The sequence below is a fragment of the Homalodisca vitripennis genome, chromosome 3 (assembly GCF_021130785.1).
Source record: "Homalodisca vitripennis isolate AUS2020 chromosome 3, UT_GWSS_2.1, whole genome shotgun sequence".
Taxonomy (NCBI): Eukaryota; Metazoa; Arthropoda; class Insecta; order Hemiptera; family Cicadellidae; genus Homalodisca; species Homalodisca vitripennis.
This window is the reverse complement of record NC_060209.1, coordinates 202,163,137-202,190,926: the sequence shown is the minus strand read 5'-3', so window position 1 is coordinate 202,190,926 and position 27,790 is coordinate 202,163,137. Positions and strand designations below refer to the sequence as shown.

Genomic DNA, 27,790 nt, shown 5'->3' with positions numbered 1-27,790 from the left:
AGGCACTAATTGCACGTGTACGTAACACGGTTGTTGTAGTACCCCAGCATTACCCTGCACATGTTAACCCATTGGCGACGGATGACGTATATTGCCCGTCATCATGTATACAGCGCGTAAAGACGGATGACGGACAGTGTCCGTCATGAATTTTGGGATTTGTTCAATCGATATAATTCTCGGTTATTTGTATGGTTATTCCGTTCACCAACAAGCGATCGATAGTTGAATCGTATTATTCGGTATCTAACATCCGAATACAAGAAACTGAATGCAAAAACCGAACATAAACCTGAATACCGTAACTGTTTGCAATAGAACAGCGATCAGTCGAGCAACATGGCGTCTCGCGATGAAGTGTTTCTCCGTTCGTCGGAGTTATCTGCGTATGTGGATAATGTACTGAATGAAAGTGATAGTGATAGTGGTGATTTAGATGGCGAAACTGTGAATATCAATGACGATAATGATGGATGAAATCAGTGACACAATGACGGGCGAAGTGATAGTAGTGATGACGATGACGACAATGACAATAGGCCTAACCTCCAAACTTGGACCTGGACAAATGACACAAACACAGTAAGGCAAATCAACTTTACTGGAAATTCAGGTATAAATCCAATTGTTTCCAGGCAATTGAATGCTGATTGTACAGAGCTAGATGTATTGAATCAATTTCTAACCAATGAGTTCTGGGATAAAGTTGTAAGTGAAAACTAACAAGTATGCTAGGGAGAAAATTCTTGGTGGAGGTGATGTTAGGCCTAATAATAATTGGACTGATGTAACCAAGGATGAAATGAAGGCTTACTTTAGCCTTGTTGTTTTGATGTCACAAAACCCCAAAACAAAAAGTAACTGACTATTGGTCTCGCAGACAAATAATTCATTGTCCTATCTATAGTGAGGTTATGTCACGCGAACAGATTCAAATCTATTTCTAGATACTTACACTTTTCATCCTCACTTCTGCAAACTGACAAACTAAGGAAAATCCGACCAGTTGTTGAATTACTTTTGTCATCATTCAAAAGGGTATTCAAACCTGGAAAGTTTTGTTGTATTGACGAAAGTTTGATGTTCCTTCCGAGGAAGGTTAGCCTACATCCAATTCAACCCTTCAAAAAGGGCTAGGTTTGGAATTAAGATTTATAAGGTATGTGATTCTGTAACAGGGTACTGCTACAATTTCAAGATATACACTGGGAAGGAAATTACCAATGACACTACAAATGCTAGTTAGTGAACAAGTTGTTTTTGACAATGACAGAAGACTTAGTTGGTGAAGGTCGACTTATGTTTATGGACAATTGGTATTCATCGCCAAACCTTTTTTGGAGCTCCTAAACAGAGATACTTATTGCATTGGTACATTGAGAGCCAATAGAAAAAATGTTCCCAAGGAAATAAAAAAAAGAAAAAACTGAAGAAAGGAGAAATAACATTTCGCTCAAGTAATAACATGTTGTGTCTGAAATGGAAAGATAGGAAGGATGTGACAATGCTTTTCAACATACCACGAGAGACCAGATTTCCAAGAAGTAACATTCTCAGCGAGAAAGTAGAAAACAAAATCCAGTAGTAAGCCTCAAACCAAATGTTGTTGTAGATTACAACAAGTATATGTGTGGGGTAGACAAGCAGGACCAAAAACTTTCCTCCTTTCCAGTAATGCGTAGGAGTGCCAAAGGGTACAAAAAAATATTTTTTTTACCTTTTTTGATATTGCATTATGTAATGCTAGTATTGTACACAACTTGGTCACTAAAAAGAAAAATTCATCTTTCAGAATTTAGGCTAAACATTGTTGACCAGTTACTATCAACAGTTCAGCTTCCTGATAGGCCTACAGGAGGGAGGCCTTCACTAGACCAACCAATGAGGCTACAATGTAAACAATGGGGACATTTCATTGAAAAAAATTCCTCCAACAAACAAAGCTAGACCATCCAAAAGATGTAAAGTGTGTTATGATCACGGAAGGCGATCAGAAACAATTTACCAATGTAAAAAATGTAAAGTTCCTTTACATTTGGAGAACTGTTTTGAAATTTTTCATACAGTAAAATAAATACTAAAAAAAGTAAAAATGTATTTGTAGTTATTTGTAAATATATACCACACATGAATTCCACAACAAAAAACTTTTTACAGGTAAGTTATACCACCATAACTGAAAAAAACTATTAAACGTTTTTTAAACAAAAAAAAACTCAGTCCCTGGGTTGTCACAATAGCGTTAAAATCTCAGTCTCCAATGGGTTAACGTTGACCAACTAACTGATCTATACTGAACTGCTATGATTTCACAATCAAATTTACAACAGCATTGATCGTACAAACCTTTTTATTAAAGATGACAGGACCTTTAACAAAATGTTTAGTTGTGTCATTTTCCAGCGTTATATGTTAAAAATTCATAACATAACGTTTCGAGGATTGAAATTCAGGGGCGAATATAACAGAATGTAAAACACGAAACATTAACCAAGGCATTGTCACTGAACAGGACGCAAGTCACGAACACGAGAAGTTAAGATCACTATCACACGTCACACCAGAACAGGTGACAGTGGGACACTAACAAGAAATTCAATATCGGCACTTTCTGCGGCCTCAGGGCGTGCCATCTGAAATTGTTGAATCTGAAAATTTTCCTGTTTTTCTTTCTTTTTATATTATTAATTATCATCGCATCTGACGAAGACGATTCTCGAAAAGTTGCGTTATATACTTTGTTTCAATATGTTTCCTCTCAGTCTCCGTATGCACCCTATGGATTTTTTAAACCTGTAAGTTTCGTATATTTGAGCGATAACTTTTAATTTAAACAAGCCCTAAAACTAGGAATGTACATTCATCTAATCCAAAGAGGAACCTTCTCGATAATGGGATCAAAACTAGGGCAATCCACTCATATGTCTCTTTATCTGTTTGAGTGATAACTAATGTTAGATAAATTCTAGAACCCTGATACTTGGTATATGGGTTCTCCTTTGTCAAAGGCAGAAACCAATTGAGTACGAAATCTAAATGGAGTCAAACACTGAAAAGCATGACGGTGATTTTGTTTTGATTATTTAAATGTTAAACCTCAGTTATAATGAAATGTCTACGTGATATCCACAACGTAAGGAAGGGTAAACCTGAGGGAGGTGTGTATAATGGAAACGCTTCTAACTCATCGATCAAACGAGATCGAGCGTTGATTCAAACATTGTTTTGTGTTACAATGTGGGAACTATATATAGGATCAATAGCCAAATTGACCTAAGATGAGCAAAAATGTTGTCAAATCCATAGTTAGTAAAAGAATTGTGTTTTAGACTGTATGTTATCTTATATAATATGATTTGGAAATTCTGAAAAGTTGCTTGATAGTAGACTTTTACAGAAATGTATGTATATTATTTGCTTTAGTAATAATTCTAACAGAACCAAACACACTGCTGCAACCAAAGGCAAGAGCGTCATTGCAGTGTGACGTGCGACAACAATCGTACAAATGTGTAGGCTATATGTATGAACGCTGAGTCCTATCACCTGAAACGCTATTGTGACCCGGTCTGACATTTCAACGAATCATTTCAAAATCTAACATTCTAGTGACAAATATTGGGTTTCTATTTATTTCCTGCCCCTCCAATAAAAATATAACAAAAAATATATTTTATTATCATTGGAAACATTTAATTTCTGAACTTACCACACTGCACACATTATATTTTGATAATCTTAGGCTAATAATCGAAATTTTTCATCAAGCTAAAAAGTGTTATAGACATCAATAGCCAGTTTCTTAGAAAGCATTACCCAGGATATATAGCTGAAAGGAGTTTGATAAAGGTAATTCTGATCAGGATACACTTTTAGACTAAAAATACCAATTAAGGAAATGTTTTAGCATTTTGGCCTCAGAAGAGACTTTATGGAAAAGGTTAGGGAATTTATATAAAAGCAATAGTTAGTGTGCGCCAAATATACGCTTAGGAATACTTTATATAGGCCTACATCATCGCATAAGAGAATTGTCCACAGAAGATATTATCTTTAATTGTATTAATAACACAGGAGACAAATCATTCATACAATAAAAGTGTACTGAGGTCTGGGAGATTATATCAGTTAGTTTTGAGGTCTGACGCTAGGGCTGCGCCTCCTAATTTTGATTTTTACCGTTCAAAGATTTGCTACCTGACCTCTCACTCCACAAAGGGTAGTCTGGGTGCTCACTTTTCCGTACATCAATTCCCAGCTATGGATTAGTTATTTCTTGTTTCATTAATACATACATATAAGCACGTAGAATAGGTACTTGACTTTGACTGTAGTAAATCAGAAGCATATCTCAGGCAAATCTTAAAGCCAAGAATAAAATATACGCTTTAAAGAGCGACATTGATTTTTTTTTTGATCAAAGGCATTAGTAAGTAACACATGCTGTATCGAACACCACGCAACAGGAATGCCTTTTTCGTTCAAATGTTCTAGAGGCATTGCGATGAGTTATAACTATTGTAGTGGGGGCTCGATAATTTAAGTGGGTTCGAATTGATTAGGTCCCGACTGAAATTGTTGGGTTACTTAGGGCCAGGCTGTATCCATTAATTAACGAAATAATAAATAATAATAAATAAATAAAAATAATAATAAATAACCCATTAATCAGACTATAATGTTGAGCTATGATTTTTGCGTACTTTTTCGAATTTTGATCAGATTTATTTGTGACTTACCAAAATTTTACTGTTTTTTAAATATTTGTTAACAAAAAATTTCGGGGAAATTACAACCATGCATCTCTATGCCTACGTCACTGTCCACATATAGTTTTGATTATTTAAAAAGTCGAATCGATTAAATTTTAATTCAATACTTCCCGTTCGTGGTAGAAAACTTTACATTAACTATTTCATCTCTCAATTTAGCTGAATATGTAATTTCAGAAGATAGTTCTATTTAATATTGACAAAATTGGATTTCGTGTTTTGGTTAGAAAACGTGTTAATTTATGAATTAGACCATTCGGTATAATAAACTTTGCGTAAATACCAGGATTAAATAGGAACAAAGCTATATTAGAATGAGAATAGATAAAAGAGGACCGAAAACCTTTTTGCCCAGAAACCTCATTAACCCTGACTGTAGTCTGGGGCGCGGCAACTTGCGAGATTACCTTCACTAATGGCCGGTCCCAGATAGTGGTGGCCCGTTAAACGACATCCTTGTTTATTGTTTAACACTGAGGTTACCTTTATGTTTCACTGTTTTTATACTCACTTACTAATTACATATGTTTATCTTTTATTTATTTATTTTTTTTGTACTAGTATATTCGTGTAATAACCTTTGAAGTATTGACTTTATTGGCCACCAATATTGAAAAGTAGGTTTCTGCTAAGTGTATAATATTTGTAGAGATCATGAAAAAGTCTGAAAAGTCAAGAGTGACAACAGAGGCTCTGTTGTTCGTAAATGCAAAACTACTATCTTTATTCGTCTTGCCTTCGAAATTAATTAAGAACTGTTTTCTCCGATTTGTAGCTGGAAAGTAAAAAAAAACACTAATATTATATTACTAGGCAAAAAAGTAGAATTGATAATATTTGAATGGTCATCAGTATAGCGGGCTCAGCAGTTATCGCGAGATAACCGAATCAAGCAACGTTGGGCGAGGCTGCTGCTTGGATGGGTGACCGCTGAGTGATCCTATCTTATGAAGCGACCCACTTGCCCAGCCATTGGCGGTTCCGAAGTCACTTTCCGATAGTGTTAGAGAGACCTTCTTTTCCTCAAATTCGCCTGGTAAAATAAGATATCCTTCCCCTTTATCTTTCATATCCTTATCTTCTATTATTTTACCTTTGGCCCCATATAAAAAGGCCCAAACTATAGCTCTTAATACAAACAATTTCTGTAGTAACCTAAATAATATTTATGTCCTTTGTTTATGGATGAATTTTCAATAGCTATGACTAGTTTACGTTCAACTAACTCGAACAAAGGCCATTACTTCCTCTTAGATTAGACAAGTTTATTACATTGCGTATAATTTTGTATTTTAGCATATTATATACTAAAAACTAAACATATTGAATAATAAACTATATAAACAGTGATTTTAGCTGTCACGTTGATATTGTTACATAACTTCAAACTGCATTAAGTGGAATCGACCTTATATCTCCATGGGATAATAACGGTTTTTTATTGAGGCAGAGATGGGTCTCATTGTATGGAAAACGCAAATCCAAGCATGGAGTATGCAACACCGGATTTGCTGTGATTCACAGCCATCGAGATAAGATGTAAGATAAGATTGTTAGTCATACAAATACTTTTCACGCAGTACGAAAAGGTTTCCATTAATCCAACATGAAACTCATCGTGCTTAGTGCTTTTTGTGTGATAGCTTTTACAACTTTTTCAGAAGGTAAGTATATAGCGTTATCAGTAATAATGTTATAACTGACTGACTGAAGCCGAGCAAAAACATGAAAGATAGAGTCATGAAACATAGGGTAAAAAGTCCAACCTCTAAAGTTGTGAAATTTCCCATAATGAATGAATGAATGAATGAATGAATGAATGAATAATATTTATTTCCTAAATACAAATTAATAACACGTACAATGTATCTATATACTATAAATCCTACATCCATTATTAACATAATAGATAATCATCTAAATATGGTAAAAAACGGCTGCAAAATATTCAATAATACTATTCCATCAGGGAAAAATAGGGTCTACATGGGCAAGTAGCCTGTGCGTAGACCCGAGCCATTATGTCAACGATATAGGAACGGATTTTTAGAAAAAAATTAGTTTATGTGATAGAATATTTTGTAATTAAGAAAAAATTAAATAGTAAAACAATAAAAGAAATACAATACATTAATGTTTATAGTTTTGGAGCAATCAGTTAACGATGACAACAAACCCACCTCTTTAAGCTAAAAATAAAAAAATAAATAAAAATATATCAAACCATAACAATCTAATATCTGTCGGATACAACTATTTCCTTCCAGGGGCAGCCGGACGCAACAATACACGAACGCAATGACTGAGGGGTAGGTGAGGGGGTCAAGGTCAGGTCCGCCTGTTGTACCCGGTCACAATGAGGGCCTCGACTTCCTCGTCACTGAGACTGATAAGCAGTTCCGACACTTTCCTTTTAAAAGTCGATAATGCAGTTGTTTGAAAAAGTTCTACGCCTTCATATTTTAAGCACAAATTTCGGTAGAGTAGTTGAGAAATGTAATAACAATTAGTAGTTGAAAAAGATTTAATAAGATTGGAGGTAGTAATTCCTATGTTTCTAGAGTATCTAGTGCTGTAATTATGAGTAATTGGAATAAATATTTCGGTAAAATTATTGAACGTGTGTATTAATACAGTTTAATGAAAATTTGTCTGAACCGTAAAAACTCTAGTCTCTTGGGAATAGGGTACTGGTCGGGGCAACGTTTACTCTTCCTAAAAGCAGCTTTTTAATATTGATTTTTGAATTATACTAAGGTTATGAATTAAAGTTTTATTTGCTCACCCCAAGCAATAATACCAAAAGACAGAATCGACTGTACAAATGCAAAATAAGCTACTCTAATTTCGTTTACGTTCAGAATATTTGTTTAACTCTTTAAAAAGCAAAAATATATTTCCTTAATCTGTTTTTCAAATACTCAACATGTTCCGTCCATTTCATACGATTATCAAATATAATTCCCAGATATTTGTAACTGCTAACACGCTGTATATTTCCACAATTACAATTAGTGTTTGTGTAATTTCCACAAGAGTGAATGGTCAAGTCAGAGAGTACAATAATCTGATTGTGTAGACAACGAAATTGGCATAAATTTAGTTTTTGAAATGTTTAGTGTTAAAATATTTTGATCGAGCCATGTTTTCACTATTGCCAAATCACTTAGAGCATTTAAGCGTACTTCATTCCAGGTCTTTCCCGCGTTAAAATAAGAGTGTCATCGGCAAAAAGAACTAATTTTACTTGTTATATTCAACTTAGATATATTATTGATATAATAGAAATAAAATGGGCCCAAGTGTGCTTCCTTGGATCACTCCGTAATTAATGGGCATTTGATCGCTGTTGACACCACAGATTCGTTGTTATCTGTCGCCTATCTGTGAGGTAGGACTGGAACCACGAAAGAGCGCCGCCCCGAACACCCACAGCCTTAAGCTTATCTAAGAGCTTATTCCTGTTTACAGAATCAAATGCCTTTTTTTAGATCTAAAAAAATTAACATTTAGACGCTCTTGACCTGCTATTGCTTGATTTATTTCTCTGCAGACATCGAATAGAGCATTTGAAATGTTTTTTGTCTGACCGGAATCCATACTGATTCTTCGACATAATATCATGAGTAAAGAGATATTCAACCAGCTGTTCTTTTATTATTTTTTCCAATATTTTAGACAAAACACTTAGCAGAGATATCGGTCGGAAATTACTTTTATCGGTATATTCGTCGGCTTTATGAATCGGTATAAACTTTAGCTATTTAAAAAATATTTGGGAAAGTACCAGAACTAATGCTCAAATTGATTAAGTGTATTAAAGGTTTGCAAAGAATATTTAAATTAAATTTTAAGAACTTCAGCTGAAATGCCATCGCAACCGGGGGCAGACCCTCCCCGCAGACCGGTATACATGAAGTAAGATGTGTTCCTCTGTAACAGTATGCAGTGTGAAACAACTGTTCTGTCGATAGTCCTCGTCAGTCACAACTGGGTCGCCGCTAGGGTTAATGTTGTTTGCTAATATTTCGCCCTACATTCACAAAGAAGTTATTAAATTCGTTCTGCTACATTTTTAAACAAATCGTTGTTTACATTAATATGTGGACAATATTTTTGGATTTTAAAAAACGTCTTTTTGTACATCCCTCCCTGCCAATTCTTTAATAATTCCCCAGAGAATTTTTGGATCTTTTCCGGATTTGATCAATCTTTGATCTATAATAATTTCCCCTTTTTGTTTGCTTGATCAAGTTACTGACATTTGCGCGATGTGCTCGAAAGATTCGTCTGACAATTGGGTTAAATGGTTGTTTTTTTTACCACTTTACTTAATTTTATCCCGCTCACGTATTGCTCGGATTAGCTCATATGTGAATCCATGGTTTCAATTTTTTCTTCTCGTCTGTTCGTTTTTTACTACTTTTTTAGAACTTTCTATTGAGTTTTTGATATTTTCGCATAAGATATTAGCACAACTATCGACTTCCAGACAGTTTCAACACTGCCTCCCAGTCGGACTTGGCGAGGTTGTCAGTGAGTAGGGCATGGTCTACGTAAGTGCGAGGGGGGAGTTGAGTGTCAGTGTCCGTAGCAGTTTCTGTTATCGTAAGGGCAGTACTGTAATGGTCCGTAAAAGCCGTCTGGAAAATGGCGGCTTTCACCTTGGTCATGTCACTGTATCGTACGAAAATATGGTCGATGCTGGACTGACTCTTTTCAGTTACTCTGGTAGGTTTATCAATACATTGTACAAGGTCCCGCTTCAACACAGCAGTTTTTTTATATTCGTCAATGTTGTACGTCATTTTTTAGTAAGTCCAAGTTTATGTCTCCTAGTAATATGCACATTTTGTTTCTACCCATAAATTTATAATAATTGTGTAATCCTTCCAAGAACATATCCATGTCACTGTCAAAAGTCCTGTATAAAGCTAGTACATTAAAACGTTTGTTAAAAAAATATAAAATCTAACGCAATACCGTAAACGTCCCCTAAAGCCACTTGTTTTACAGTTGAAGATATGTGTTTCCCTACATACACGACCACTCCATCGTTCTTGTTCCGTTGTCTGTCAGTTCTGTGACAGTCAAACCCCTCCATCGAGGCCTCCGCCCCTCCCCCGCCCACCAGCCAACACTCTGTCAAAAACTATCGCATCCAACCGACATCTCAACGATTCTATAAATATAGCTAATCTCATCAAAGTTTTTTGCATATGATCTTATATTGCAGTGGAAAATATTTAGGCTGCAATCCTCCAAATTAGTCGTAAAAAAATCACCATACTGATTTATATTCTTCAAAACTGAACAAGTAATGGTAAAAAAGGTTAGTGCCGTCATCATCAACTACGTTTTTGGTTGTCATAAGTTCCGCACAGCCCACCTGCCCAGCCTACTAATACTAGCATATTTACAATTTTGCCTTAATTTAAAAGTTGTAACATGAAATGTGTAATACTACTTGTAATATAACAGCATGATTTTTTAATTTACTCGGTCTTTTAGACACTTATCCTCTTATTTTAAATTTTAGTGAATTAATAATAAAAGTGTAATTCGTCGCACAATGATTACAAATAATGGGGAAATAAAAATGTAAAAAATAAATAACATTTATGAGTATTGGTTGTTATTGATATTAGATGTTATACATAATTTTTACTATGACGGTTAATGTTTATTATGACGGTAAATATTTTTTTACTAATTACACCATTTTGTATATTATATGATACTTTCTAAAATAAAGATATTTCATTTACAACATTTAATAAATAATAAGAAATTATAATAATTAAACAAAACATTCCCTGTGAGTTTAAAAAACCAATGACAAAAAAAACGAATCATTTCCTAAATTTAAACAATAAAATTTTACTTAAATAATAGTTATATATAACAACTAAATATTATATTTCTCACAACATATCTTACAAAACGAACACAAAAAGTAATTAAAACAAAACTTACTTGTGGATTTAAAAAACAAACATACAAACAAAGAATAACAACAAAACAGAGGATAGTCAACTTACTTAAGTAATGGTTTTAGTAAACAAAAATCTTTCTTTTAAATCCTAACTGCTGACACTGCATGTCTTATAGACAAACAGAGTATGCACATTGTGAAATAATTGCAGATAGATAATACTCCCGATTATGAATCCTGAGGGATTCACAATCAAGGGATAATACAAATAAAAAACAACCTTGAAATCTTTCTTACGCTTTGAACATCACTTGCCTTGCACTATGAATTAGCTTGATTTTTAATAGTTAATTAATTAAATTTATAATAAATAATACTGTTTATGAGGATAAAAAAGCTATGTACTCAATTAAACCAAAACAAAATTTAAGATTAATAATAATAAATATATAACTCTAATCTGTTATTCTTAAAAAAAAACAATCAAACTACCACAGTATCAATACTTGCGGTCAATTGTATTTGTCCATCTCCTCCATCTCCAGCACTCTGATGGCAGCATCCTCCTCCCTGGGCTTGATCAGGACCTTACCGTTGACAAAACCAGCGTAGTGAAGCTTTCCCTCTCGCCGCAGTCTTCTGGCCCTTCCAAGCCAAGCAGTGCCTTGTTACTGGGGGTAAGGTGTTCATTAATAAATACACTGGTCGCGGGGAACGAAGCTGCGATATCCGAAGCCACAAGGTTTCTCTTGACTCGTGCGGCAGCCAGCCACATCTCCCTGACCATCCTCGACGTAAACTGCACGATGAGAGGCGGGTGTGTGTGCTTACGAGAGTACAGGCGAAGGCGGTGAGCAATCGACACATCTCCTCTGTTGTAGTCGATCCCGACGACACTTGCCACTTTCCCGAGGATCTCGGAGACATCCTCCCCCTGCGTCTGTGGAATGCCGATAATCTCCAAGTTAGATGACCGCGAGTGTTGCTCCACAATCCTGCAACTGAAGCCTCAAGACCCGCGACTCGTCTGTCAACAGTCCATTTTTCTGTTCGAGAGTAAACACAGCGCTGCTCCAACTCATTCTGCCGTCTGTCTAAATTTTCCACATCGGTTTTCAGCGACCGAATATCTTCTGATAAAAGATGGATTGAAGATCTGACTTCATCAATTTTAATTTCCATGGAGGATTTTAGGGATTTTATTGCTTCTAGGATTGTCTTCTTATCTTCGTCTTCTGTACTTTCGGACTGATGTTGTCGAGGTTGATTCGTCCACACAAACATCACATTTCCACGTTTTATTTTTCGACTTTGTGAATTGAGCAGAACCAACACGTGTACAAGTAGGATGAAACTCCAATTTACAGTCTGTACACTTTGCCACAATGTCTGTTGACGCAAAATCCAACACACACTTGGCACATTTACCCGGCATTTTGTGCAAACACCACGATTTAAAAATGACACTGAGTACAATTTATTAAAAATATACGAATAAATACTCGGCACAATCAGTGAGCGGGCCGGACAGGATTAGGCACGACGTTAGCGGGACGAAGTTCACTGCAGATAAGCGGAGCACCGCACCCATCGGCTGCCTGATAACGGGATAATATTTGTATTGTAGCAAACACATGTTACTAATTGAAAGACGCTGTTAAATGTTATAAACTGGTATGTTTTTTGTCTTTCTGATTTTCCTTTTGGCAGGACTTGTATACATTATAATGCAGCCTCAATGTACACTTGTTTTGCTTTACTTTTGTCTATAAACTTTGACTGAATTTGATTCACTGAATTTACTGATTGATTCACCTTGAGTTCTCATGCATAACAATAATCGGGGCATTCTAGCGAAAGGTGCTCCATTGTTTCTTTCTTGGCCATTGTGCAATTCAGACAGAAGGGAGTGAAGTGCCTTATCATTTTGAACAAACATGAATTAACATTTCCGAGACCCAAAATCAATGTCAAAATGTAATGGTAATGTGTAAAAGGTAATGTAGGAAAAACTTGTTATCAAGGTTAATAGAGGAAAATAATTAAGGATTAGTGATATTTATAGAATGATACGAACACCTTCAAAATGAAATGAAAAGTAGATACAGAACGGGTAAAGAACACTTAAGTGATAATGCAACCTCAAGTTCCACTAATCATGATAACACTCAGCTCGATCTGTACAATCCTTCCTGATAGTCAAGTGTCTTCATTTACTTAACGTTTATATTCTTGATAACAATTGATAAAATATGAATGTTAAAGTCACTAATTAGTCCTCTTGTTAGGTTAGGAAAACCTAAATAATAACCGTCTTTTCAATTATATAGCAACAAACAAATTGGAAGTATCACTGGCAAGCGGTCTAAGACGACGGATTTTGGGTCTGAGTTAGTGATAGCGCAGGTTCGAATCCTGTCTGTGACCGTTGCATTTTTGATCTGTACCATCGACCTTGTACTGTATCGAATCTCCCCCTTATTCTGTTTGATAAGATCCTCGCACAGGCCAGTGGCCCATGAGGACGGGCAGAATAAGGCTTAACGGGGGATCGGCTTCTCCTTTTATTAATAAAACAAAATAAACATGCACTGCTAGCTAAAACTGTTCTATGTTAATATTATAATATGACAACACATTCAAAGGTTGAATTAATTTTGCTGCCATTTTTAGATAGTTTATACTCATTATCTTGAAAGCATAGAGTTATCTAGACAGTAGCAAACTTCTTATTTCAACTTTGTCATTGTTTATTTTTGACCACATAGTATACGCAGGTAGTAAAGTTGGAAGATTTAGTAAATTTGTACTTTTAACTGTAAAACATTGGAAATATTAAGTATGCAGTGCTTTATCAGTAATATAATGCATATATTAAACACAAAGATACTACTTAACTTTTGCTACATATTTAAAGACTTTAATAAACTTTTTTTGACAGAAGCAGGCTCCTCAATTTCGCGTGAGCTTATATTATTTCTTGTTCGAAACAAGAAGATAGGCCTAACTATGGTGTCAGAAACATCTTATACTGGAAGTAAACTACATTGACTGAAAGGAGACAATCTATTGGCCAAAATTAGCTTGGTGAAATCTACAGATGAATGCTGAAATCTACGTATATGTATAGTTTCTTGATTGGAGAACCAAAATCAAGTATAGAACTGGTAGTAAGTTATTCTGGAAGTAAAGTACATGCTTAGATTAGATGGAAAGTGTACAGTTTTGACGATGTATGCTTTTTCGGCTTGTGTTTGTATTTTTTTATTTTTTTCTTCACACAACTATTGGTGTCAGTCGCTTTTTACACAGTGGATGAATTCATGGAAAGCCCCCTGGGAAATAAACATCGAAGCAGGTTTAACAGGATCTGATATAGGAATTGCGTGTTTGTCTAGTTTAGGACATTTTTGTATGTACGAGTATGAATGTGTGTGAATGAGTAGATAGACTAATGACTTTTGTTATACAGTATTGTATATTGTTCAAAGGCAATAAAAATTTATTTGACTTTATGAGAGTAACTTGGCTTAATTAGGCCTACATTCGGACGCATACAAAAATAAAGTGGACTGTGAACTTTGCGGTAAACCCTACAATGCAAACTTCTAAATTGCTAAGTTCTTTCAGGAGCTAGTATCCGGCAATTTTTGATTCATTACAAAGTTTCAGTACAAAGCCACACTAGCCATTCTGAGCGCACCGTTCAGACATTGGTCAGTTTAAGTTTGCTGCGCAGATGTTTGAGGTGGCCACACTCACGTTTGAGTACAGTCTCTGTGTCTGTGAGCTCATTTGTAAAAACGGCAGCAATGAGGCAATACGGGGTTCCTCTGCTGGTTATAAGAAGGGGAAAGAGATGGTTTGGATTTCATCCAATTAACGTTATGCGGAATAAACACGGCCGGTTTAATACTTCTTCAGTTTATTGAGACAAGAAGATGATAGAATGTTTTCCAACTTTAGACTCTTACGTTTAAGGCAATATTTCAAAGTTTGTCTTAGTGTGCCTCCTGATAAAAGATAGAGACGTGTATCCTGCAAACACAGTACGGGCGTCTCTATTATGTAGTGTTAGGAGGAGCTTTCCAACTGCAGCCGCAGACGACCTCAAAATTATTGATTCTATACTTTTAAACTGTGGAGACGCGAGTAATCCATCACTAATTCTGTCAAACCCCACAGTTCTGCCCAATGGACACAAACAACCCCACAGTACCACCCAATGGATACAAACAACCCCTCAGTTCCGCCCAATGGACAAAAACAACCTCTCAGTTCCGCCCAATGGACACAAACAACCCCACAGTTCCGCCCAATGGACACAAACAACCTCTCAGTTCACAACCCCTCAGTTCTGCCCAATGGACACAAACAAACCCCACAGTGAGATAGTTCCTGACCCGTTCGGAACGCAAACGCATAAAAACGAGTGTGAGCGGATGTATCTGATAAGATGGGTTACGTTTCAGCAAAATACTTAGTTAATAAAAAAAAAACATTCCAATATGGATTAGTTTTTTGGACGAGGCCTTGCGAAACTAAAGATTTTTCATACTGGCTGAAATATTTCCAAACATTTTTGTATTTGCATATTTACTCCATATGGTATTTTAATATCCCCCCTCCCCCCCCAAAAAAATATATATATTTTGCACGATTGTGTCCTGCGTAGGGTTGACAAAAAAAGGGATTTAGGAGTAATAATGACTCCTTCACTTAGTCCTTCTGAGCACATTGCACATGTAGCTTCAAGAGTTAGCTCTCTATTGGGTTTCCTATTTAGATCTACAAGAAACTTCAACTCACCTCTGTCCATAGTTAGTCTTTTTAAGTCTTTGGTGCGCACAATCCTGGAGTATGGTTACGTTATATGGTCTCCTTTCCAACTAAATCATAAGGAACAGCTGTAACATTTTCAGAACCGTTTCATCAGGATGCTTGATCCAAGACTGGGGTTCAGCTACCGCACAACACCTGTCTCTGATGTCGAGAGTCATTTTGTCCTTCTCCCACTACATCTTCGTCGCCACCACGCTGATCTCCTGTTCTTGTTCAAGCTTGTAAATGGCCTTGTTGACTGCCCTGATCTGCTCAGCTCTATTGACATTTTTGTTATAAAAGGACTGCGCTCAATTACAATCTTCCGCAGACGCCTCAATATACCACCAACTACTCTCACTTTAGCGGTATGTCTCGTCTCATGCGCGCAGCTAGGGTGGCTTCAACTCATGAGGATTTCTTTCACGAGTCTGTACCATCGCTCAGAAGAAAAGTGAGTGCTCTGTGTGATGTTACCTAATGTTGGAGCCGTCGACTCCCCTCACTATAGTGCCAGTGCCTCCTGTTCAACGTTTTCCTGTTCTTCTCGTTGTTATTTATTATATATTTATTTTTGTTATGATATTTATAATTTTTCTGTTAGTTATCAAATAAAATAGTAACCTTATACACTGTTCACCTAATATCTATTCTTGTTGATTACCCTACTGTTAATGTTATCTAATATTTTTATTGTTGTTAGTCTTTATACATATAGTTTATTTCTTAGTTATTATAAAGATTGCAGCCCTATAACTGTTGTCTCAATCTCCACTCTAGTTTATCCTACTGTTATCCCTATTTATATACTTTATTTGCTGTTATTCCTTCATAGTATTTTCATTAATTGTTATTGTTTCTTAATTTTAATAACTCTCCTCAGGCTCTGTGCTCCATAGCTATAAATTGTTTCTTATCCTGTACAATTTACAGTCTCGATACAGTTGTTACCTATGTAGTTTGCTAGTCATGTCTCCTTATTGTATATTACTATTTACTCTCTGCCCTGTTATCTCCTTAGTACACCTTTTTCCATATTTATTTTTTGTGATTTTTGTACAATATTGGAGTTTGCCGTTGAAAGAATAAATATTAATTGTAAGAAGAATAATGTAAGTAAATATTTATTTGTGGAATCCACTGAAGATGAAACCTTTGGTTTCCAAAGGCTTCGTCCAAAAAATAAAACATGTTGGAAAATTTTGTTTTATTACTATTTAAAGTTTTTCCCTCCAAGAGTCTTCAACAACATACTTAGTATTTATATGGCCGTGGCTTTTTGGAGAATTAAAATGGCAGATTTATATCTTTAAAAAGCCATTAATTATACACACTACACATTAATTAACAACACTATGGAGGCCTCTCTAGTTTGACTAGTTAGATGTATGTATGAGGTACTGATAATTAAAGATTCTGGAGGAATCAGAATTACACTGTTATATAAACTCTGTGCTCAGTTGCAGGATTCGACTCCGCGGAGAAGGAGGATGTGAGCGAAATCCAGAATGGAACCTATTCGTCTGGAGAACTGAAAGATATCGACTACGATCTAGACACGACAAGAGGACCAGTCGACCCTTCGAACCCGCCTACCGCACCGACTCCAGCAGGACCAGGTGATTCTTCCGCTCCTTTCTGGCGGCGCCCCGCCTCCCTGGTGTACTTACAGTTCTGTGGCCTATTGGCTGGCCTCGCCGCGATGTACTTCCTCGGTGTGTACATCGGAGGTAGATCGTAGGCGGTTCGTACAGCACACAGAACAAATGGAAATCTGATTGTTATCAATAAACTGTAATCACACGCCTGGTTCGTTTGTTTTTCTACATTTCTGTGGTTTAGCAATGTCGTTTATGTTCAAAGCAGGAACAAGTAGTTTTGAATGATCTCATTACCTGTAAAGAAACATTTTTTCGGTAGTATCGTTTTGCACGTGTAACACAGGAGCCGTGATTCCAGCTACACAGAAAGCTTGGAAATATTTCTAAATTGTCAGAACGGGCCGCAATAAAGTATATAATGATTAATAATTTCTTATTCGGAGTCAATGAAAATAAAATAAGTTAATAACATATATTCAATACAGTAGGATATGAATATGAGGTTCCTAGCGCACTTTTGGGACAGACAGATAAGCAATGGAAAATCTTGTTCAAGGTACCGAACACGAATTGACATGCAAAATTACGTTAAGTAGAACATAAAACACAAAACTCACGTTCAATGTTACGTTGAGAGTGAAATTTGACAACACGAACATAACATTAACGTGATTTTTACGTTTTATGTTACGTTCTGAACGTAAAATTTGATAACACGAACGTAACATGAACGTGAGTTTTGTGTTTTATGTTCTACTTAACGTAATTTTGCATGTCAATTCGTGTTCGGTACCTTGAACAAGATTTTCCATTGATTATCTGTCTGTCCCAAAAGTGCGCTAGGAACCTCATAATCATATCTACTCAATACATTCTACTGTATGAATTTTATTTTCCTTTACAATCAATATATGGGCAATTCGAATTTTGACAACACTCCTGCGACCTGGAGGTTAAATCTTACGCTACAGCCATAGCGGCAACCAAAATAGGATTAGCTATTAACGGGCATTATTTCTGAAGCGACTCTTGCAAAAATCGTTCGGCGATAGTGGAGGGTACTGGTTATCGTTGTTTCAACTAGGATCACTATCCCAGAAGCGACTATGACTAGATCGGCTGTAGATAGCAATCTGGTCTGAGGGCAATCTCACTCGCTGAGCGGTTTGGGCCGAGTGTGCACGTTTATTTGGTTTGTCATAATGTCTTTAAAGAGCACGGAACTGCTTCTACATATGAAGAAGATGAAGAGCTCATATAACCAATAGAACTGCATTTTACGACGTGAGGAACTACTTGAAAAGAGTAGAGTTAGAAAATCAACATCAGAAGTGGGAAGACCAGGTATGTACAAATTATTATTTTATCATTTGGGTCACATAAGTCTTTGATATTATGGTAATCGTTGACCCTCTTCTTTTCTTCCGTTATATTAGCTAAGTAAAATTGGTTTCTTTGTTTACAGTTTTTGGAAGTCTATGAAAAGGATAATAGAATTTCAGACTTCTGTTATATAATATAAAAATGTATAATACTTACAAATGTATAGAATGTTTTTATCCGATTATTGAACTAATTATTTGTTTTATTGAAATCATAAAGCAGCCTGATTCCTGTTTATTGCAAATATGTATAATGTGCAACCACAATTCGCTGTCATTGAACTCTTCAAAGAAAAGGCGCATGATAAACAATATCTTGTCTACATCTCATGAAACCATTTCACACGCAAATCACGAAAAAATGAACAGAATCGTTCCACAACAATCGCTCCAGAATAAAACGTTCCACAACAATTGCTCCATAAAAATCGTTCCTCAACAAACGCTCCAGATAAAACGTTCCACAACAATTGCTCCATAAAAATCGTTCCACAACAATCGCTCCAGAATAAACGTTCCACAACAATTGCTCCATAAAAATCGTTCCACAACAATCGCTCCAGAATAGTTGCTCCACAACAATTCCTCCATAAAAATCGTTCCACAACAATGGATCCACAACAATCGCTCCTGAGGCAATGGTTATCTAATATCCCAGAGCGACTATCACAAGAGTAGATTTGCGGACAATGCACCTTTGCGTCTGATAATAGCTCATATTTTTAAGAATAAATTGCTAACTATCGTTCCTCTAAATTTCTTAATTAGAAATGGTAGGTAACCTTAATTTATTTTTTTATATATTTATATTTTAACTTCTTATTGCTTGCCTTGTCGCCAATAATTAAACTTTTTAGCAAAGAAATAAAATGGTCCTTCCGCCTCAGTTGGAAGTAGTAGCTAGATTTACCTTAAATATTTAAATTTATTGTCATTGGATATACGTTTACCAATATCTTGAACTATTTCGAGATGCAATATATATTTTGTCTAAAAACATTTAAGTAATGTTATTCGGAACGCTTTGTTTTTTTCTTTAGCTTCATAAATGTATTGATTTTTTTAAATTTTGAACGGCCGCTGTATTGGATCGAAATGGTATACCAAACTTTCAAACAAAGTTATCCGAGATAATTATAAGGTGAATTTTTGTACCACTTTTCAACTTGCTTTGGTTTTTTTAAACCTATAGTTTACACAAGCACCGTTACTGAGCGTATATATTAAGTTCTACTCTTAGGACGTAATATATTTTTTTTACATTTGCCTGATATTGTATATTATAAAACTTGGAACATATAATTAAGCGTGTTGCCCAATTAAACATGTATTAAGTAAATAAGTGTGTCTGTTTTAAATATAATACATTCAGCTAAAGCATTCACTGGGCACTTACAAATTGCATCAAGAAAACCGAAAAGACGGGATGACCAGCTGATTATTTAAATTAGTATTAAAAGGTTATTAATGTTAAATAGTATTAAAAGGTAGTAGATTAGTTCAACCAGCTTAAATAGTCGAAGAAGTATTCGCTAGAAATGTGGTCTCCAAATGTTTTTAATAAAAGGAATGTTTAAAATTGGTTTTTGGCGATGGAAGGATTGTGAAAGAAATAAGACATCTCCCATCGTGATGTAACTACGTCTCTGCAATCTGATCTCTTTTTCAGGTTGATAACTTACCTCACACATAACTATAATCTAGGTTACAATAAACAAAGCACCCCAAACCATTGCAACACACACAAAAGTCAGAATCAAAACACTAACGTGCTATATCAACTCCATGCGCTTAAAACAAAACACTAATTATTAAAACCGAACTAAGGAATACAAGTCACAACATTTCTGCACGAAACGACCAACCACTGAGAACTGAACTAAGGCTAATCGTAAATTGGCATCTTGTTCCTACCGTAACAATCGCCATTTGCTACTCAGAGGCCACTGATATCTAAGAAAGCTTATTCACTGAGCCAGTAATGTTAAGATAAAACTGACTCTGTAGGTTATGAAATGAGAAAGAAGAGAGTGCGAAATATTTGTATAGTGTTAAGTGAGACGATAGGTTTCCTATATGTAGCATTTGTGACAAGTGTGTTGATTTTCCTCAAGAAGGATATCGTATCAGTTTTTTGAAGACTGCTAAAAATTCAAGCGTTCTTTTCATATTACAGGGTGTACAATAAAGCTTTAAGACAGTTGTAAGCAGAATACACTGGTGGCCATCTTTTTTTCGGGTTTATAACAATTTTAACCCTTAATTACTTTTACGTTTTATTATTTCCGAGTTGAGAAACGTACACCACTTTGAAGATCAAATTAATACGCATCCTAACGAACCATTCTTTAAAACATTTTATTGGTTATTAAAACAATTTCCATGATTATCGTTGTATATATTTAAAACATCGCACTAATCATAATTTAAATCTACGACTAAAATGGGAGTAAAATTGTTTTAAGCAAAATGTTATTACACTGGATTAGACGAGGATGTAAATCTGTAGAATAAATATTCACTACTTCAAATGTTCCAAATGAGTCAGTCCATATGCAATGACTCAGAAAGAAATTCTCTCGTTGCTTCAACAATAAAAAAAAATTTTATTTCCATATAATTCGCCAGTTCAAAGCAGGCAATTTTTCAGCCACACGGCCAGTCGCAACTTTTAAAGTTGTTAACCATAAAATAAACATATCCAAAATTGTACATGATCCAGTAATGAAACTTACACCATATCGTGAATAACAGTTTATCGTACAATTTAGGTTTTTTACAACTAAAACCTTTAAACTAATCCTAAAGCTTGAAAACCCCTCTAAAGTTTGTGATCAATTTCCACAAAATGCACTTTTTAGAGCTGAAATTTTTAACGAAAGAATAAGATACCCAAGCTAATATTTTGCTTACAGCGTTGTATGGTAAAATACTTACCAAAATTAAACGAAAAAATGTAAAATATGAACAAATTCTTTTATACCTTTTTGAAAACGAGGATTTTTGAAAGTTATGAAATTTTGAGGCATAACATCTGGTAAAGGAAAAATTAAAAAAAATGATTTTTGCACACGAGATGCACCTGTACAGTGGTAAATTACAGTGCAATTAATTTAAGTAATGCAGTACACAATATTTACTAAAAGATCCAACAAAATTAACAAATACACAACATATTTATTCTTCATATTAAATACTATTTTCAGAAGCGGTCAAATTCTGTTATGAGTTTATTCAAAGTAAATTCAAAATCTGTTTTAGAAGGAAAATAAAGAACGTCTTGCTAAAAAGAAAACGTATAATCTAGGCCGATTTAGAAGAAGAAAATGTCACCTATGTTGTCTAGGATGACGATCGAGGTTATCATAGGGTCAGTCATCAAGCTACCGTATATTTATTTGTTTTGTATTTTAGGAATGTAGTTGGTGAGATGAACACTCATTCAGTATGCATTTTAAGTGACTACTTACATTATAATACCTACTTGTACACACACTTCCAGCAGACTTTAGCAGCCGAAGTTAGATAAGAATTTTACTTTACAGACGGAATTGGTAGTCAATAGAACAAAAAACACATTTATTCAAATACTTGCAGCCATAAGTTATATGTTAATCTACAGACTGAATGGCACTTATTTTGTTCATACCATGAGAAAAAATGACAGCGACGGTTTAATATAATATGAGTATAGTCCATTTAGAAAGATCTATACCTGGTAAAATGCAAATGTAAATGTATGCCAATTGTAAGAAATATATTAAAGCACTACTTATTTTAATGTGAAAAAACGAGACGCCATTGAATTTAAAGAGATACATACTTTAAAATGGTCGAGAATCAAAAGAAAGAAAAGGTTTCATGAATTTCACGACGCTGCAAAAGATGTAATGTATAACCGACAGTTACGAAGATTACAAGACTACAACAACAAGCCCTTAACTGTACATGTAAATAATACAGTTGCCTGCATATATAATGGACAGTGATTGGTAGCTCAGAATAAACAAATCAGCTTAGAGAAGAATGGTGCACTTTTTCCCCACCCAGCAGGGAAACACATTGTTTAGAAAGTAATGACGCTTTTGGATTTTTTACTAAAATTAATTGAAGAAATATATCAGTTCGTGAACTAACCACAGCAGGAAAACCACACTTTATCTCACAAAAACTGTTAAAAGAAATAAATATACTCTTAAACAATTATTTAGGATAATGAAAATAGTGAAAGATGACAAATATTAACAAAACGTTAATTAAACTAAACAATAAAAAATCACATGTTTTGCCAATAAAAATTAACTTCAATGATAAAAGGAACATTAAAAATAAAATATAAAAAAATAACTCTAATATATTTTTTATCTACTGAACTACCACAGTAAAGTGATGTAGGCTTTTTTGAAAACTCCAGGCGTATTGTTTGTTAGACTTTACAAATTCGTAACTTACTACAGGACCTTACACCAAGATCAAAATTTTTACTGAAATTTACTACTATATAGATGCAATTTATGTGAACGAATCAGATTTTTTATTTCGTTCCATCAGATATATAAAGTCCCAAAATTTTTGGAATTCCTGTTTAAAAATATAAGTATTTTTAATTTTTTTTCTAAGTTTGGTAAGCACTAGTATTGCGTCATTACTAAAAGAATGACAACTGGTCAAGCAACTCTCCATAGATTACTGCATACAGATTGACCCAAATATTGTTGTACTGTTCAACTTTTTTTATTTTTAATTCCACATGTTCTAAACAATAATTTTCAATGTCCCAAACTTGTCTAGTCAATCCTGTAAACTTCCTTCAAATACAGAAAATCCTGATAGTTAAACTATTTAACATTACTCAACATTTCAGATAGCTGAAAAAAAATAAAAAGCTGATATTTATCCGTGAGATATTGATCCGTGCTTGTTATTAAATCCATTCATATGCATAGAGAAACTAACGCATTGTTAGTTCAGTTTAATTATTACGGTTTTCGATTCCCATAATAATTAAATGGTAATCCTGTTACTGGGTGACAATTGTGCTATCTTTATATAATTAAAGGTGTTGTTGATTTTTAAAATATATTAAAACTTAAGACATTTTGAATTGAAAAATTTGATAGTTTTTTATATAATTTTCCAGTGGCTGATCCAATTCACAATAAAAATTATTTTCCCTTTGGTTGTCAGCCCGATGATATTTTTCTGTACTTCTAGAACCACTGCCTTCGACGCGTATGTATTTTTAAGTCAGAAACGAGGTCTAAAAACATTTTTTAACTCTCTTATACAATCAAATGCAAGGTCAAATCACTGAAAGCCTTAAAGCACACTTTGTGAAAAAAATAACGATAGATGACATACATAATTTTTACAATAAACCATTCACGTTTGTAGTAATGATGGTTATACGTTGAAACTAATACACTGTTTCAGTTCAGTACACGACAAATGAAAGCATCATTACGGTAACTGAACTGACGACAACCGTCCCTCCAGAGTCAGGGAGTGACACTGTGACCCACTTTTCGCGCCATCGCGGGCACAAAGACGGGAATAAAGCAATTGTCTATTGTTGAGAGGTTCGCCTGGCTGGGAGTCCTATCTGCGGTGCTCACGGCGTTGTTCAAAGTGCACGAATACTACTTACACTGACAGAGTGTTGCCTCTTAGTGTTGACATTAACACCGACTTAACAAAGGCCATTCCGTTTCCATCTTGAAACAATCAACTCGCTTATTAGAGTTTATAATTTAAGTAATATTGTTTTGTTTGTTTACATTTGTGACAGTAAAATTGTTTCGATACACACTGTGTTTTGTTGCTTGTATATTGGTCTTGCAAATTGTGCTACCGTATTATGTTACAACACTAAAAAATATACATGTACAGCTGAAATATTAGCAGAATCAACAGGATTGTAACCAGCACTACTTCGAAAATTCTCATCCGTAGAGTCTAGATACGTAAGAATATGTTTCTTGGGAGGTGTCAAGATTTCGGTTTGTATCCAAAGAACACGGTGTGTTGCGGAGTTGGAGTTTTCTGCAATAACTAACACTGATAAGAAACGTGAATGGAATCATCTCTTTAGTCCCCATAACAATATATATCAAGTATAAATCATCAACATACGAGCTTATATTAAAGCATTCGGATAATACATACATCGGTGATTTAATATTATATCATATAGGTTACAGGATAATAATTGATAAAGTGGGCAGTTTTTTTTTTTTTTTTTTTTTTTTTTTTTTTTTTTTTTTTTTTTTTTTTTTTTTTTTTTTTAGGAATTATAGATCTAGTGAAAAAGAAACAGGTTTTGATAGTACACTTGTTATCGCCCATGAATCGTTTATAGGGAAAATTGGGATAAGATAGGAGGAAGTTACCTTAACTTTACGCATCATGTATTTCATGAATTTTCCACGTTTTCGTTGTTTTCGCATTACTTGCATTAGAATCGTCCAATACCATTACATTTGTTCACCTATACTGTTGTCTTGTGTACTGTTTATGTGGCCTTATGGTTACACCTTTTTCTATCCCATTTATCGTGTTTTTAAGATTGAATGTTTCCATGAATACTCATGAAATGCAGAATTTCTTTGACCAACAGTACCCAAGATCTCCCATCCACTGGACTGAGAGGATCCTTGATAGTTCCCCAGTTTTGATTTGATTTAGGTCTTCCTAAAACGTTTAGTTTCAGAGATACAAACAGACAATGTAAAGAAGATTGTAACTTCAAAAGCAGGAAATGGACTAAAATTCCTAGTGTAGCATAAGACAATCAAAAATGTCGACTATGCGAAGATTTAAACGAGGGAGATTTTGAAATTTTCTTTTGATAATTATATACTAATTTATTTATGATGTCTGTTTTCTTTGTAAGTAAGCGGAAAACGTAATATTATTTATTTAGCTTTTTGATTATCTACACGTCTCGAAGTGGGCACAAATACTTGTAGGCAACAGGTTTATATTACTTAACATTACGTACAAAAGTTCTTGATTAGAAGATTAGGCTGCTATGAAAAGTTCTAGAATGGAAAAGCAGGATGATTATCTATTGACTTGAGAACAGGTACTTAACTCAGGAAAAAATGAGGTTATAAATAGGAATGTTTTACAAAATCTACAAGACAATGCTTTAAAGCTATGAAATTTTTGTCAGGGCCAGGGATTATCAATGTTCTTTCGAAAAGATCCATAAATAACCTCATCCCTATTAAGAGTGCATCCTTTAAAATGTTAATTACCACAAAACACTTTGATCAAAATACCATTTTTTGTTGTTATGTTTATTGAAAGTTTAATCATCTAATATTTTTCTCGTCTTATCAATAAAATATTAGTAAAAATTTAAAATTAAGTTTATGACCATCGTCCTAAATGAAAAGTAAAAGATATCCTCACAAATTAAAACTTATTCAAATATCCTATTTTAAAGAAATATGAACACCTGTAAGCAAACAAACACACATAACTTTTACTTAAATATTTATAGCACTTACTATTGTATAGTATTGGTCAACTTTTAAACATTTCTTTGGACTTGGTTCAGTATCTTTAATTAACGTTACTGTAGGTATTATAATTGTTACGATTTTCTTACTCAGTTTAAAAAAAGTTCTTTTGGGGTGGGGGGGGGGGGGGGTGGGGGGGGGGGGGGGTGGGGGGGGGGGGGGGTGGGGGGGGGGGGGGGTGGGGGGGGGGGGGGGTGGGGGGGGGGGGGGGCGTATTATTCGGTATCTAACATCCGAATACAAGAAACTGAATGCAAAAACCGAACATAAACCTGAATACCGTAACTGTTTGCAATAGAACAGCGATCAGTCGAGCAACATGGCGTCTCGCGATGAAGTGTTTCTCCGTTCGTCGGAGTTATCTGCGTATGTGGATAATGTACTGAATGAAAGTGATAGTGATAGTGGTGATTTAGATGGCGAAACTGTGAATATCAATGACGATAATGATGAAATCAGTGACAATGACGGGCGAAGTGATAGTAGTGATGACGATGACGACAATGACAATAGGCCTAACCTCCAAACTTGGACCTGGACAAATGACACAAACACAGTAAGGCAAATCAACTTTACTGGAAATTCAGGTATAAATCCAATTGTTTCCAGGCAATTGAATGCTGATTGTACAGAGCTAGATGTATTGAATCAATTTCTAACCAATGAGTTCTGGGATAAAGTTGTAAGTGAAACTAACAAGTATGCTAGGGAGAAAATTCTTGGTGGAGGTGATGTTAGGCCTAATAATAATTGGACTGATGTAACCAAGGATGAAATGAAGGCTTACTTTAGCCTTGTTGTTTTGATGTCACAAAACCCAAAAACAAAAAGTAACTGACTATTGGTCTCGCAGACAAATAATTCATTGTCCTATCTATAGTGAGGTTATGTCACGCGACAGATTCAAATCTATTTCTAGATACTTACACTTTTCATCCTCACTTCTGCAAACTGACAAACTAAGGAAAATCCGACCAGTTGTTGAATTACTTTTGTCATCATTCAAAAGGGTATTCAAACCTGGAAAGTTTTGTTGTATTGACGAAAGTTTGATGTCCTTCCGAGGAAGGTTAGCCTACATCCAATTCAACCCTTCAAAAAGGGCTAGGTTTGGAATTAAGATTTATAAGGTATGTGATTCTGTAACAGGGTACTGCTACAATTTCAAGATATACACTGGGAAGGAAATTACCAATGACACTACAATGCTAGTTAGTGAACAAGTTGTTTTGACAATGACAGAAGACTTAGTTGGTGAAGGTCGACTTATGTTTATGGACAATTGGTATTCATCGCCAAACCTTTTTTTGGAGCTCCTAAACAGAGATACTTATTGCATTGGTACATTGAGAGCCAATAGAAAAAATGTTCCCAAGGAAATAAAAAAAGAAAAACTGAAGAAAGGAGAAATAACATTTCGCTCAAGTAATAACATGTTGTGTCTGAAATGGAAAGATAGGAAGGATGTGACAATGCTTTCAACATACCACGAGAGACCAGATTTCCAAGAAGTAACTTCTCAGCGAGAAAGTAGAAAACAAAATCCAGTAGTAAGCCTCAAACCAAATGTTGTTGTAGATTACAACAAGTATATGTGTGGGGTAGACAAGCAGGACCAAAAACTTTCCTCCTTTCCAGTAATGCGTAGGAGTGCCAAAGGGTACAAAAAAATATTTTTTTTACCTTTTTGATATTGCATTATGTAATGCTAGTATTGTACACAACTTGGTCACTAAAAAGAAAATTCATCTTT

The 27,790-nt window shown here is 34.9% G+C and overlaps 2 protein-coding genes across 2 annotated transcripts; both read left to right on the top strand.

Moving 5' to 3' along the window:
* Window positions 1-62: 62 nt before the first annotated feature.
* LOC124358034 (putative uncharacterized protein DDB_G0287265) lies at window positions 63-27,790 on the top strand. The gene is made up of 2 exons (XM_046810297.1): window positions 63-251; window positions 26,269-27,790. The coding sequence occupies exon 2, from the start codon at window positions 26,357-26,359 to the stop codon at window positions 26,873-26,875; it is 519 nt and encodes a 172-aa protein (XP_046666253.1). The 5' UTR covers window positions 63-251; window positions 26,269-26,356; the 3' UTR covers window positions 26,876-27,790.
* Window positions 6,248-17,337, top strand: LOC124358035. Its single transcript, XM_046810299.1, has 2 exons — window positions 6,248-6,436; window positions 16,989-17,337. The coding sequence occupies exons 1-2, from the start codon at window positions 6,379-6,381 to the stop codon at window positions 17,267-17,269; spliced, it is 339 nt and encodes a 112-aa protein (XP_046666255.1). The 5' UTR covers window positions 6,248-6,378; the 3' UTR covers window positions 17,270-17,337.